General features: G+C 61.2%; 4 protein-coding genes across 18 annotated transcripts in view; 3 read left to right on the forward strand and 1 right to left on the reverse strand.

Moving 5' to 3' along the window:
* Positions 1-3,528, forward strand: part of IP6K1 (inositol hexakisphosphate kinase 1) — a 37,280-nt gene extending 33,752 nt beyond the window's left edge. For all 5 annotated transcript variants that reach the window (XM_015102419.3, XM_060402538.1, XM_042236217.2 and 2 more), the window contains one exon: positions 90-3,528. In XM_015102419.3, coding sequence (XP_014957905.1) covers positions 90-623 — 534 coding nt within the window. In that variant the 3' untranslated portion in view covers positions 624-3,528. The remainder of the gene's footprint in view (positions 1-89) is intronic.
* A 336-nt stretch (positions 3,529-3,864) lies between these two features.
* Positions 3,865-6,299, forward strand: GMPPB (GDP-mannose pyrophosphorylase B). 3 transcript variants are annotated; one of them, XM_027957632.3, is made up of 10 exons: positions 3,865-3,990; positions 4,098-4,231; positions 4,347-4,427; positions 4,515-4,563; positions 4,701-4,843; positions 5,053-5,211; positions 5,298-5,376; positions 5,451-5,578; positions 5,662-5,844; positions 5,920-6,299. In XM_027957632.3, exons 2-10 carry the CDS (start codon positions 4,103-4,105, stop codon positions 6,049-6,051), a joined length of 1,083 nt encoding a protein of 360 aa, XP_027813433.1. In that variant the 5' UTR covers positions 3,865-3,990; positions 4,098-4,102; the 3' UTR covers positions 6,052-6,299. The 3 variants fall into 3 exon arrangements, with proteins under 3 accessions (XP_027813433.1, XP_011955443.1, XP_011955445.1); XM_012100053.5 differs by having other exon boundaries at positions 5,662-6,299; XM_012100055.5 differs by having other exon boundaries at positions 3,865-4,231; positions 5,662-5,840; positions 5,920-6,047.
* Positions 6,269-12,768, reverse strand: part of RNF123 (ring finger protein 123) — a 29,494-nt gene continuing 22,994 nt past the window's right edge. For all 9 annotated transcript variants that reach the window (XM_042236205.1, XM_027957627.2, XM_042236204.1 and 6 more), the window contains 8 exons: positions 11,498-11,637; positions 11,204-11,392; positions 11,044-11,119; positions 10,750-10,834; positions 7,106-7,248; positions 6,864-6,958; positions 6,673-6,758; positions 6,269-6,601 (listed from right to left, as the gene is read on the reverse strand). In XM_042236205.1, coding sequence (XP_042092139.1) covers positions 6,481-6,601; positions 6,673-6,758; positions 6,864-6,958; positions 7,106-7,248; positions 10,750-10,834; positions 11,044-11,119; positions 11,204-11,392; positions 11,498-11,637 — 935 coding nt within the window. In that variant the 3' untranslated portion in view covers positions 6,269-6,480. The remainder of the gene's footprint in view (positions 6,602-6,672; positions 6,759-6,863; positions 6,959-7,105; positions 7,249-10,749; positions 10,835-11,043; positions 11,120-11,203; positions 11,393-11,497; positions 11,638-12,768) is intronic.
* On the forward strand, positions 7,822-10,445 carry AMIGO3 (adhesion molecule with Ig like domain 3). Its single transcript, XM_027957631.3, has one exon. It carries the CDS (start codon positions 8,022-8,024, stop codon positions 9,561-9,563), a length of 1,542 nt encoding a protein of 513 aa, XP_027813432.1. The 5' UTR covers positions 7,822-8,021; the 3' UTR covers positions 9,564-10,445.

Consider the following 12,768-nt stretch of genomic DNA (forward strand, 5'->3'; position numbering starts at 1 on the left):
AGAAGTCCTTTCCAGACCGCGCCTGCCCAGGGCCCCATGAAGTCCTCAGACCTCCCTGGTACTGACGCGCCTGTCTCCTGGGGTTTTAGGTGTACCAGCTGGACACAGGGCATTACCTCTGCAGGAACAAATACTATGGCCGTGGGCTCTCCATCGAAGGCTTCCGCAACGCGCTCTATCAGTACCTGCATAACGGCCTGGACCTGCGGCGTGACCTTTTTGAGCCCATCCTAAGCAAACTGCGGGGCCTGAAGGCTGTGCTAGAGCGGCAGGCCTCCTACCGCTTCTACTCCAGCTCCCTGCTGGTCATCTATGACGGCAAGGAGTGCCGGTCTGAGTCCTACCTGGACCGCCGATCCGAAATGCGTCTGAAGCACCTGGACACCAGCCTCCCAGAGGTGGCCCCGCCCTGTAGCCCTAGCACCAGCCTCAGCGGCACCAGCCCGGAGGCAGGCCCCTTCTCTCCGCCCAAGGTGGACGTCCGCATGATCGACTTTGCACACAGCACGTTCAAGGGCTTCCGAGATGACCCCACAGTGCATGACGGGCCCGACCGAGGCTATGTGTTCGGCCTGGAGAACCTCATCAGCATCATGGAACAGATGCGGGACGAGAACCAGTAGGCCCAGCTTGGGGTCCCCCGGACCCCCTTCCTCTCCACCCGCAGGCAGGGACCATTGCTCTCAACTTGCCGTGAGGACACACAGACTTGCTTTTAAAGGGTTATATTTCTCTTTGGTGTAAACTAAAAGAAATGTTTTTAGCTGTAGCCTGGAATCCATATATATAAAGTGACGGAGGGCAGAACACGTCCTCTCAGCCAGGCTGCCTAGCTTGACAGCTCTAACTGCTGTGTCCAGGCAGACTTAGGAAGGAAGAGGTGCCCCTGGTGGGCCTGGCAGCAGGGACAGGTTGCCCTTGGACTTTGGTTTCTTTTGCCCAGGTCTTTGGGGTCTGTGACTGCAGGGTCCTGCTAGTTGCAGGGTGAAGCCCTGGGTTGATGCAGGGCCCTTCCATGTTCATTCACCCCTGGTTCCTCAGTCACAGAGGGTTGGGTGTCCATCTCGTGGGGGACTTTGTAACCTGTGCTGTGGGTATCACCCATCTCTTTGACAGGTGTTCCCAGGGCACCACGGGGCCAACTGTACACAGCTGGACCCTTCCTGGTTCTGACCTTGGCATGAGGCTAGATTTGTGAAGCTGTGCTGAAGCCAGCTATGGCAGAGGGCAGGCTCTGGGATCCCCAGGCACTGTTTGGCACTTGAACCTGCTCCTGCCTGCACACCCCAGCCAGCCTTTCTCACCAAGATCCCTTGCCTAAGGACACCATCCCCTCTTGCCCCACTGGAGGGGTCCCTGCTCTGTGTGCTAAGGAGAGTCAGCCTCCCAGCAGGCTTTGGGGCCTCTGACGGCTCTGACCCAGACAGTATTTGCAGCCCCTGGGCTGTGGGCAGGAATCTGCTTCCTCTGGCTTCTTGGGCAGCTCTGCTGCCTCGGAGAGACTGCTCCTTCCGGGGCTCAAAGGCCGTGGTCCGCTCAGGGTCTTAACCTCTCCCCAGGCCAAGCTAAAGGCAGCATCCCACTGTGAGGAGCTCCAGGCTTATGAGGGAGAATTTTAAGCTTGTTTGCTTTTGAGGACATTGGGCGCTGGGTGCAGATGCCCAGATTCTGCTAACTAGAGTTTTGTCTTACCAGTACTGGGGTCCATCCGTCTGTCCATTCGTCCATGTGCCAGCCCCTGTGATCTTTTCCCCTGAGGTGTAGCCTTGTTCAGTAGTGAGTATTGATTTCCCTGATGCTTCCCTCAGCAGAATATCCTCTTCCCCATTTCTGAGGTGAGCTTTTGCCCCTGTGCCCTTCCTCAGCGGGTGCTACCTTTTAAAAAGTGGTAGCAAAATGAGTCGGAGGAGTTTCCCTGCTAGCTCAGACCGTCTCTGTGAGCCTGCAGCATGGCCCCCTCGGCACTCAGCAGTGACAGTGCCGCAGTGAAGACTTCTAGGGGGTGACCCCTTCCTTGGCGATGGTTTCAGTGATTTTGCTGCCAGCCCGTAATGGCACAGAGACCTGCCACCTCTAGTAGGTGTGGCCAGGAGCTCCCCTAGCTGTTGCTGAGGTTAGTGGCCTCCCCTCTGAGTCCAGGGCCATTGTCTTTGTCACTGCTAGCATGTCCCTGTTATGGCATTAATGGTAAGCCTGCCAGCCTGAGTCTGAGAGGCCTCGGTAACTGATGGACTACTTTCCCAGTTCCTTAGAGACACAGCCTCACATAGCTTAAATGGGCTCCACGATGGGATCCCCTCTCTCGGCCCTCTGACGCTGGTGCCGTTGGTGGGCAGGTTCCCATTCCTGGGGGCCAGGAGGAGCAGGTTGTCTGTTTCTGGTCGGTAAAGAGCATCTTCTCTCCTGTACTATTCTGTGGCTTCAGCCATGGGGGGCGGGGGGGCGGGGAGCTCTTCCTTAGTGTGGCTAGTCATTTCCTGGCAAGGCCGAGGCTAAACCAAAGGGTCTGGGCCCACTTGGGACCCACTTGATGGCACCTCCCCAGTGTGGGGATGTGCCGTGCTTCCTGAATTAGTGTCCTGTGGGAGTTGCTGCCCCATTCTGCTCTTCATTGTGAGAGAGGTTACACCCACTCATATGCAGTATTTTCCCGGCAGTAAAAGAGCAGGGCTGGTATTTGCTGCTGCTTCCCCAGGGCAGGGTCCCTTTTCAGCACTTTTGAACACTTGCAAGACACAGCCCCGTTACCTAACGGGTGGGGGGCATGTGTGTGCACTCGCTCTTTGCCACTATTTTGCCCTGCTCCATGCCAGAGAGCCCTGTCCCTGCCAGGCCCTGCCTTCCCAGCCCCAACTTGGGACCAAAGTGCAAGACGGGATCACGGGTTGGGGTGTCCAAGTGACCCCTCTCTATAGTGCTTCCGTGGGCCAAGTCGATACCAGCCCCCTAGCGGGGTGGGATGGGCGGTGCTTAAAGAGGAAGGGGACCAGTGTAGCAACTTGCCAGGGACCCCACCCCTCCCTCACATCCGGGCCTGTGCAGTGGGCGTGGGGATTCTCCTAAGGGGCCAAAGGCCTGGGCTTGTTCGGTATCCTCTGCTCCCTTGCTCTTATCTGGTCACATGCACACTCCTAGATGCAGATTGTTTTTGAACTTTAAAACTGTTCGATTTGGTTTTGTTTGTACCAATTTAAAAAATGTTTTAATGGGGAAAATTTGGGGGAGAACCGTGGGTAGGGCCTGGTTCCTTTGCTTCTCGGGGAACTACAAGGCCTCGTCTGGAGGACCGCTCTCTGCTCCACTTTCCTGGAAGCTGCCTAAGCCTGTCCACGCCGTCCAAGCCCTGCGCCCGGATATGACACGTGGCTCCGGTCGCGTCTGGGCGCGGCTGCGTTTTCTCGGGACCTTGCGTGCAGGGGAGGGAGTGCTCAGGCCTTACACCGAGCCCACCCTTTCTGTACACCTAGCGCTGCCCGCCCCGCTTGTGTCTGAGGTCGTGTATGTCAAAATAAAGCCGCTAGAAACTGACGCGTGTCCATGTCTTGGAGAAAACCCGCGGATTCCGGGCGGCTGGCCTGATCAGGCCCAGCCGCGCCCCCGGCCCTGCCCCTTTTTTCCGGTCCGGCGGGGTGGTGCCGGAATCTGCCGGGGCGCGGCGCAAAGGAAGCCTCGCCCTTGGCGCCAGCTGCGCTTTTGGATCCGCCAATGGCCAGCTGACCCGCAGGTCCGGGTCCCGGTTCCCATGGCAGCTCGGCGCGCTCGGCTCTCATTGGCTGCGTCTGTCGGAGCCTCGCGTCCCGGCGTCCCTACGTTGACGGCGTGCCACGTATACCATAGCTGATTGGTCTGCCCGAGCCCCACGTCACTTCCCGCCCGCCGCCAGCCGGAGGTAGGAACCTGAAGCTCTCCGTCCGGCGTGGCGTCCCAGTTTGCTGTGGCCGCGGAGCTAACGTTAGCGCGGACTGGGCGGACAGGGCAGAGTCACAGTTGGTCAGTCTGGCTAGTGAAGGGCACGGCGGCGGGAGTGTGCGGCAGGGTTCCGCTAGGCGGGCCGTGGACACCTCGGAGCCTCGGACTCACTCTTCGGCCGCCCACAGGTGCAATGAAGGCACTGATTTTGGTGGGCGGTTATGGGACGCGTCTGCGGCCGCTGACGCTAAGCATCCCGAAGCCGCTGGTGGACTTCTGCAATAAGCCCATCTTGCTGCATCAAGTGGAGGCGCTGGCTGCGGTAAGGCCCGGGTCGGGGTCTTGGTAGGTCGTGGGACTGGCCAGGGATTGGGGATCGGGGACGTCCGTGCCTTCGGCTGAGCCCGCCTGGCGGCCGGCGCTGTTCTATCCCCCAGGCCGGCGTGGACCACGTGATTCTGGCCGTGAGTTATATGTCTCAGGTGTTGGAGAAGGAAATGAAAGCGCAGGAGCAAAAGGTGAGGTACTGACTTTGGGCCCTTTCCCTTGGTCCCTGCTCTTCACTCTGATGAGAGGAAACTGACGGAGGCGTTTCTCCCTTCCAGCTAGGAATCCGAATCTCTATGTCCCACGAAGAGGAGCCTTTGGGGACAGGTCAGGAGAGACAGAGTGATCGCTTGGAGAGGGTTTAGGGCCAGGAAAGGGAAAGGTTACGCTTGGATGGGGATTGCTGAGCCTGGTTCCAGGGGCCCAGACCCTCAAGATGATGGTGGCCGCTTCGTTTCCCCCAGCTGGGCCCCTGGCCCTGGCCCGAGACTTGCTCTGTGAGACTGCAGACCCTTTTTTCGTCCTCAACAGTGACGTGATCTGCGATTTCCCCTTCGAAGCCATGGTGCAGTTCCACCGGCACCATGGTCAGGAGGGCTCCATCCTGGTAAGACAGCACGTTTTCTTTCTCTGATATTCATGTCCTCATGCCCAGCATCTCCCACTCTGCAGCCTTAACTCCCCAGTGGTGTTGTGGGTGTAGAGCTGTGCAGTTTTTGTCTTTAAACACTGGGGACAAAGCATGGGAAATTTAGGACAGCATGTACATCAAGGCTCAGGAGTACTGGACTAGGCCTGAAGTCCCGCTGCACTCAGGTGACCAAAGTGGAGGAACCCTCTAAGTACGGTGTGGTGGTGTGTGAGGCAGACACAGGCCGCATTCACCGGTTCGTGGAGAAGCCGCAGGTGTTTGTGTCCAACAAGATCAATGCAGGCATGTACATCCTGAGTCCTTCAGTGCTACGGCGCATCCAGGTGTGTAGAAGCCAGCTGCTGGGTGGGCTGGGGTAGGACAGGCCACCACTGCCATGACCCTGCTCACGAGCTGCCCACTCTCACAGCTGCAGCCCACATCCATTGAGAAGGAGATCTTCCCTGTCATGGCCAAGGAAGGGCAGCTCTATGCCATGGAGTTGCAGGGTGAGGCAGGGATGCCACCGGGTGGGGGTGGTCTGTGGCTGGGCTGAGCCTCCTGATGCATTCTTCCCCTGCAGGCTTCTGGATGGACATTGGGCAGCCCAAGGATTTCCTCACCGGCATGTGCCTCTTCCTACAGTCACTGCGACAGAAGCATCCTGAGCAGCTGTGCTCAGGCCCTGGCATTGTGGGCAACGTGCTGGTGGTGAGGCCCTTGCCCAGCCCATGATCTGTCCCCTCCATCCTGGAGGACAGGTGGCCCACTTGGGTTTTCTCCGCTGTCCTCAGGACCCAAGTGCCCGTATCGGTGAGAACTGCAGCATCGGCCCCAATGTGAGTCTGGGCCCCGGTGTGGTGGTGGAGGATGGCGTGTGCATTCGGCGGTGCACCGTGCTGCGAGACGCCCACATCCGCTCCCACTCCTGGCTGGAGTCCTGTATCGTGGGCTGGCGCTGCCGCGTGGGCCAGTGGGTACGCTCAGCGGGGCTCGGTGGGGAGGGTGGGGACCGCTCCTGCCTCACTGCCGTGCCTGCCTCCTCCCCGCAGGTGCGCATGGAGAATGTGACAGTGCTGGGCGAGGACGTCATCGTCAACGACGAGCTCTACCTCAACGGGGCCAGCGTGCTGCCCCACAAATCCATTGGCGAGTCGGTGCCGGAGCCGCGCATCATCATGTGAGGGCTGCTGCGGGGCCGGCCGAGCCCGTTTCCCAGTGACAAGGAGAACTCTGGCTCGACACGTCCAAAGGCCCTGGACTCGCTGCCATGTGACTGGGGAGGACTGGACGAGGCTGAAGTTGCCAGACACCTGCCTTCTCCCATGGACATAATCTGACAAGATCCTTGTTGGACATACCCTACAAAGCCCACTCCCTTAAGAACAACTGGGCCGGGACTGTATGGAATAATAATTTAATGCTCACTGCGGCCCTGACTGAAAATCAAGCTGAGGCACAAATAGGGCACAGCTGGGCCCCTGCTGATGCGGTTCACACAGGCGAGGAGGTGGGATGGGGTGGGGAGGGGGACGGGGCCAGGGGCTCATGAAGAGGGCCCAGCCTGGCTTTGAGTTGAGGGGTGGAGGTTCCTGCGTGTGGGCCAGGCGGGCCTAGGCAGCTGAGGAAGTGGCACTTGCGTGGGCGGCCTTGTCCCAGTCCTCCACCGACACGATGGTGGCTTTGCAGAAGAAGCAGTCCTTATTGTTCATCAGGTGCTGGTCAATGCAGGCTCTGCAACGGGAGGGCGTGCCAGTGGCCGGTACAGCCCCGACCCCACCCCCTGTGCCCAAGGGCCCACGTACTTGCAGGACTTGTGGCCACAGGGCTGGAACACGGCAGAGATGGGGTGAGCGTAGCAGATGGGGCAGAGGTCTTCCTCACTGGTGGGCTGCAGGGAGCAGAGTGCAGGGTGGGCTGAGTCAGATACCCAGACAAGTGGGTGTGCGCGACACAGTTGTGCTGACATGTACTGAGCTGCTGTGGCCCCACTCACCAGGGAGGCAGCTGCCGCCTGCGCAGATGCAGAGGTTAGGTGTGCCAACATCTGTTCCACCTGGGCCAGCTCCTCCACGCTGATGTAATCTGTATCTGTGGCGGGGGTGGGGTGGGAGGAGGTGTCAGGCCAAATGTGGCCTCAGAACCCAGTGCCTCTTGAGTATTTCCAGCCTGGGAATTTGCTCTTAAGACGACTGACCTGACCCAGCCCCAAATCCCTGTCTTCCCTGGCCCACTTACAGCTCTGTAGGGAGAAGTGCTTCCGGTCAGGGGCAGGCAGGGCAGTGCCAGGGGCTGGGGGCTCCGGCTGCCCCAACAGGTAGGATATGGAGCGGAGCTGGAAGCAGGGGTCAGCCAGGAGCACTGACGTGGCTCTCTCGGTCCTAGATAGGAGAGGGCACAAGGGAAGTCAGAAGCCTGGGCCTGAAATCCTTTTTATTGGAGGGGTGGGGTCCTGTGAAAGTCCAGCCCATTCCCATTACCTCCTTGTTCGTCCCACCCTATCTCCCTGCTGCTCTCCGATCCTCCCAGTAAAGTCCTAGATCCCAGTAAGGACCCGCTCCTGAGCAGGTCAAAGAGGGCACCACCATGAGATGGTGAAAGTCCACTTGCTCTCTCTCACATACTAACCCTACAAAAGAAACACCTGCCCCTCATACACAATTCTTCAAGGAAAACACCATTTCCCTAATACACGTTTATCTTCAAAAAAAAAAAAAACAAGCAGCTGGAAGGCGTACCTCCCAGGCTTCCTCTTCTCTTCCGGGAGACAGGTCCTCTGGAAAGCCGCCGGCCAAACTCGCGCCCCCTGGCGGCCACGCGAGGACTACGGTCGCGGGGGGGCGGGGCGCGGCTGCCCCGCCCCTCCAGTGGGAGCCAATGGGAGCCGGCGGCCCCGCCCCCTGAGAAATCGCCTCCCCCGGAGTATTTAGAAGCTTGAGCGCGCTCAGGAAGGCACTCAGGAGGGAGCTGGGGAAGCCCGAAAAGGGCGTGGCTCAACTCAAATCTCCAAACCTGGAACTAGTCGGCCTTGCGAGACAGAGCCCGCGTCCTGGCTCGCTGACCGTCGCCCAGCACTTCTCACCGGAGAAGCGGGTGAGTCTCGGATCTGTGCCGCCCACGGACCTGCCCTGTCCTGGCCCCGGCAGCCTCCGATATGGCCCGGCTGGTGCTGCAGAGCACACTACTGTGCCTGCTGCGTATCACGTTAGGCACCCAGGACTCGGACAGCTTCCTGCCCCACGAGCCTCATAACTGTCCCCACAAATGCGTTTGTGCTGCCGACCTGCTGGATTGCGCCGGCCTGGGGCTGCGGGAGGTGCCGGTTACGTTACCGGCCGCGGCTGCAGACCTCGACTTGAGCCACAATGGGCTCCAGCGCCTGCCCCCCGGCTGGCTGGCGCCCCTCTCCCGGCTCCGCGCCCTGCATTTAAATCACAATGAGCTGGAGGCGCTGGGTCGGGGAGTTTTCACCAACGCCAGTGCTGGCCTGCGGCTGCTCGATCTATCATCTAACGCTCTGCGGGCACTTGGCCGCCACGACCTCGACGGGCTGGGAGCGCTGGAGACGCTGTTTCTGTTCAATAACCACCTGGCGCACTTGGACGAACGTGCCTTCCACCACTTGGGCACGCTCAGTCGTCTCTACCTGGGCTGCAATGAACTCTCATCCTTCTCTTTTAACCACCTGCATGGGCTGGGCGCTGCCCACCTGCGTATTCTGGATCTCTCCTCCAACCACATAGAACGCACCCCTGTGCCTGACCTGGCTGCGCTGCCTGCCTTTCTCAAGAATGGCCTTTACCTGCACAACAACCCGTTACCCTGTGACTGCCGTCTCTACCACCTGCTGCGACGCTGGCACCAGCGGGGGCTCAGCGCCGTGAGCGACTTTGCCCGCGAGTACACCTGCCAGGCCTTCAAGGTACCCGCCTCCCGCGTGCGCTTCTTTGCGCACAGCCGTGTCTTCGAGAACTGCTCGGTGGCCCTGGCTCAGGACCTGGAGCGGCCAGAAGAGCAGCTGCACGTGCAGGTGGGGCGGTCCCTGCGGCTACACTGCAACACCAGCGCCCCAGCCCTGCGCGTGGCCTGGGTCTCCCCGCAGCACGAGCTGCTCGTGGCACCAGGATCTCGCAATGGCAGCATCGCCGTGCTGGCCGATGGCAGCCTGGCCATCAGGAGTGTGCAGCCGTGGCACGAGGGTGTCTTTGTGTGCCTGGCCACTGGGCCCCGCCTGCCTCACAACCAGACGCACGAGTACAACGTGAGCGTGGCCTTTCCCCACCCGGAGCCCAATGCTTTCAACACCGGCTTCACCACGCTGCTGGGCTGCGCCGTGGGCCTGACACTCGTGCTCCTCTACCTGTTCGCGCCCCCCTGCCCCGGCTGCCGCCGCTGCTACCTCCGCACCTGCCGCTGCTGCCACCGCTGCCGCCGCTGGCCCCAGACACCCAGCCCGCTCCGGGAGCTGAGCGCACAGTCCTCGGTGCTCAGTACCACGCCACCCGACGCACCCAGCCGCAAAGCCAGTGTCCACAAGCACGTGGTCTTTCTGGAGCCTGGCAGGAGGGGCCTCAATGGTCGTGTGCAGCTAGCGGTAGCTGAAGACTTCGACCTCTACAATCCCTCGGGCCTGCGGCTCAAGGCCGGCTCCGAGTCCACTAGCTCCACAGCCTCTGAAGGTCTGGTGATGACCTAGGCTGCCCATGGCCCCCACTGAGGCCGCTGCCTGCCCACTGCTTGCCCTGCTCCCAGCTGCTGCCCGAACAACTGCCAGCTGCCGGTGGGAAGCCCTAGGCTTGGTCCTCCAGCCTCCCTCAGGGACCCCCTCACTGGTAGAGCAGTTCAGGTCCCCTACCTCTCTCCTGCTTCTCCCCATCACTGGGACCTAGCAGGGCCTACGTGTGCCCACGAGGATTGGAACCAAGGCCCAGCTGGAAGAGCCCTTGCAATTAGAGCCCCAGGATGAGTGGCGGGGCCAAGGCGGCCAGCCATTATGGAGAATGGTGACCACTTCCCGAACCCCAAGGGGAGGGGAAGGGAGCAGCCTGCAGGGGAGGAGGAGGAGGACTTCAAATGAACACCAGTCCCCACCCGCAGGGCGCAAAGAGGAAATTCCAAGCCCTTGCTCCGGTGAAATGTGCTCCCTGTGCAGCTACATTCAGCCTACTTCAAGCTTCACAAGTCCACGCAGTCTGGTGAGCAGGCAAGCAGCAAGTAAGCTCCTTAAGGGACCCCCTGGGGCATCACAGGCCACCGAGGGCAGGCCCTCTCCCATGGGCTTGCAAGACAGCAGTAAGGGGCGCCACGGCCTTGTGCCCCCAGCTTGTCTGTAAAAAGCCTGCCGAGCCTGGCTGAGACCAGAGGGCCCATCTGGAACTCGCTGTCCCCCGAGGGTAGAATGCTCTTAAGGGCTGGCACTAGTCTCAGCCCTAATGGCTAAAGTAGTGCCCTGGCTTCACACGCATCTCACCGCTTCCACTGTGGGGAGGCCAGGGAGGGGGGCTGGGCCAGGGGGCCCACAAGTGTCCTGGATCCAGCTGTCATGGGATTTCTCAATAAAGGCAGTACGTGCTCATTGCTGGAGGCTTCAGACCCAGGTGTGTGTGCTCAGCTCTGAAGCCCAGTAGGGCTGTCCTGGCATGGTAGGATGGCACCGCCACCCCTAGCACTGACTCTCGGTGCCCGAGGCCAGGGCGCCTGCGCTGCTGAGGTCCTGGGTTCTCCTGCTCCGAGCTGCTGCCACGGCCACCTAGTTACTCGTTACTGGGTTCACCCCTCTTCTAGCTTCCTTCGGTGCCCAGGCCTGACTGAGGCCCACGTGAGGATGAGCCTCAGGAAGGCCCCACCCACCCCCAGAGGGGAGCACACTCCCCAGCACTCACCCTGAGGCTGGGCCATGCACCAGGAGTCGCACCAGGATGCCGGTCACTGCCACCAGAATGGGGTAGTGGTCCACACTCTCCAGGCCTGCAGGAAAGGGAGTGGGGGGTGAGCCTCGAAAGTGCTCTTGCTGCAGGGGCTCCAGCGCTTCCCTCCGTCCTCCCCGCAGACGGCTGAGCTAGGTTGGCATGCCAGGCCCCGGCGGTCTGGTGCAGGCTGTTGGGTCAGGCAGCACTGCTCCGGGCAGAGGAAGCGAGGCCGGCAGCGTGCTGGGTCCCGGGCTTCTGGATCCTCACCAGGCAGCCGCAGGGTGACCACACGGTCAAAGAGGTTCCTCTCTGCTGTCACCCGGTTCAGCACCTGATTGAGCAGCTGTGGGGCAGGAACCCGTTGGTGGGGGGGAGCTCACCACTAGGGTGTCCCCAGGCTCCTGACCCCTTGCCCAGATGGACACACCTGTGCGAGCCGCCGCAGCAGCATCTCAGAGGTTGGCCGGGCCCAGTCGAGGAAGATCTCCGGCACCAGCGTGATGGTCATCTCCAGGACGCGCAGCAGGCTGACCGACAGGTCAAAGCAGGTGGCGCATACCTTGAGCTGCCGGCTGTCCACGTAGTTCCGCTCCAGGCGCTCCGCAGCCTGCTGGATCTGAGCCCCGCCACGTGGGCGGGCATCCGTCAGGGGTCTGCCCACACTGCAGGTGGTGCCCCGTCCTCTGCCACCCCCAGCCCGCAGGGCGCCCCTGTGACCCACCTCCTGGATCATGCCAATGAACTCGGAGAAGGCCCAGTTGAGCTGGTTGAGGACACTGTTGAGGAAGCTGGGGGCCACGTCCGGACCCTCCCGCAGCAGGTCTGCCATGTGCTGCTGCAGCAGGGTGGAGGGGCAGGGCTCTGCGGGCACAGGGCGGGGGGGGGGGGCGGTGGCTGGGCATCATCACACCCTGGTCAGTGGCCCCGCCTGCCCGCCTCTGTCCTCCCTTACGGGGCTGCTGGTTAAGCGCAGAGAGACGGCTCTCTGGGAACCTCTGGGCACAGCGTGCAGGGCTAGCAGGGGTTAGGGCTAAACCTGTCCCCTCCCTCTGCTGGGCCAACCACAGGCTGCCATTGTTCCCAACCCCCAACCCACCCCGAGTTCTGGAATGGCCCCCAAGCACCAGCAAGTCCACAGTCACCTGCCCTTCAGGGTGTGCTAGACAGACAGGGCGGCCCAGAGCCATCTCCACTCATGTCAAGGCCATCCTCCCCAAGAGCCTACTTCGAGCCTTGCCATTCTCCCATCCTCTGCTGCCCTTGGCGTGGCCTTGGCAGATGGCTGAGGTGGTGGGCGCCAAGTCTGGGCTGACACGCAGCAGTAACCAGAGCCCTCAGCCGCACCCGGGCTGGCCAGCCCTCCCCCAAGCAAATCAATAGTTCCGTCAGCAGCAGGACACGGATCTGCCCCCCTGCTCTCCACGGGCAGCTCAGGTCCACCCTAGAGCCAGGACCAAGGCAACTGGCAAGGACTTGCCACAAGGCCCTTGGTCTCTGGGGACCCCATTAGGCCCAAACACTGCCCACAAGGGCAGAAACACCCCGTGGGCTAAAGCGAGCCACTGTGGGGCAGGTACAGCGTGGGGGAGGTAGGCTCTGCAAGCTAGACCACCCAAGACTCTGGGCTGGGCCCAATGAAGGTCCTCGGGCTCACAGGACAGTGAATACTTTGCTCCCAATAAATGGCCCCTTCCTCCAGGCAACACCATGGACACCCTCTGGGGCCCTGGCCAGCCCCTAGTCTATGCCCCTGCCTTGACTCAGGCATCCAAGATCCAGGACCACCAGGTGGAAGTAAAGGGGCAGAGGAGATGGGAGTTGGGACACGGCTGGAGGTCAGGGAGCTGGGTCAGAGGACAACGGACAGGGTGCACTCGGTGTGTGAGCTGCCAGCACCCATGGGGCTGCAGAGATAGTCCCAGAGTGTCCTCGGATTGGAGGAAGGAGAGAATGGAAACCCTGGGGGATGGACAGGAAGTTTGGGGCCCACCA

This window comes from Ovis aries, chromosome 19 (assembly GCF_016772045.2).
Source record: "Ovis aries strain OAR_USU_Benz2616 breed Rambouillet chromosome 19, ARS-UI_Ramb_v3.0, whole genome shotgun sequence".
In the NCBI taxonomy this organism is placed as follows: Eukaryota; Metazoa; Chordata; class Mammalia; order Artiodactyla; family Bovidae; genus Ovis; species Ovis aries.

What these genes read in the sequence shown, in the direction of transcription:
- GMPPB (XM_012100053.5), top strand. Translation starts at nt 4,103, where the DNA reads ATGAAGGCACTGATTTTGGTGGGCGGTTATGGGACGCGTCTGCGGCCG. An exon ending in AGAGGAGCCTTTGGGGACAG is followed by an intron (nt 4,564 to 4,700) that starts GTCAGGAGAGAC and finishes CGTTTCCCCCAG; the next exon opens with CTGGGCCCCTGGCCCTGGCC. An exon ending in TTGTGGGCAACGTGCTGGTG is followed by an intron (nt 5,579 to 5,661) that starts GTGAGGCCCTTG and finishes CGCTGTCCTCAG; the next exon opens with GACCCAAGTGCCCGTATCGG.
- AMIGO3 (XM_027957631.3), top strand. Translation starts at nt 8,022, where the DNA reads ATGGCCCGGCTGGTGCTGCAGAGCACACTACTGTGCCTGCTGCGTATC.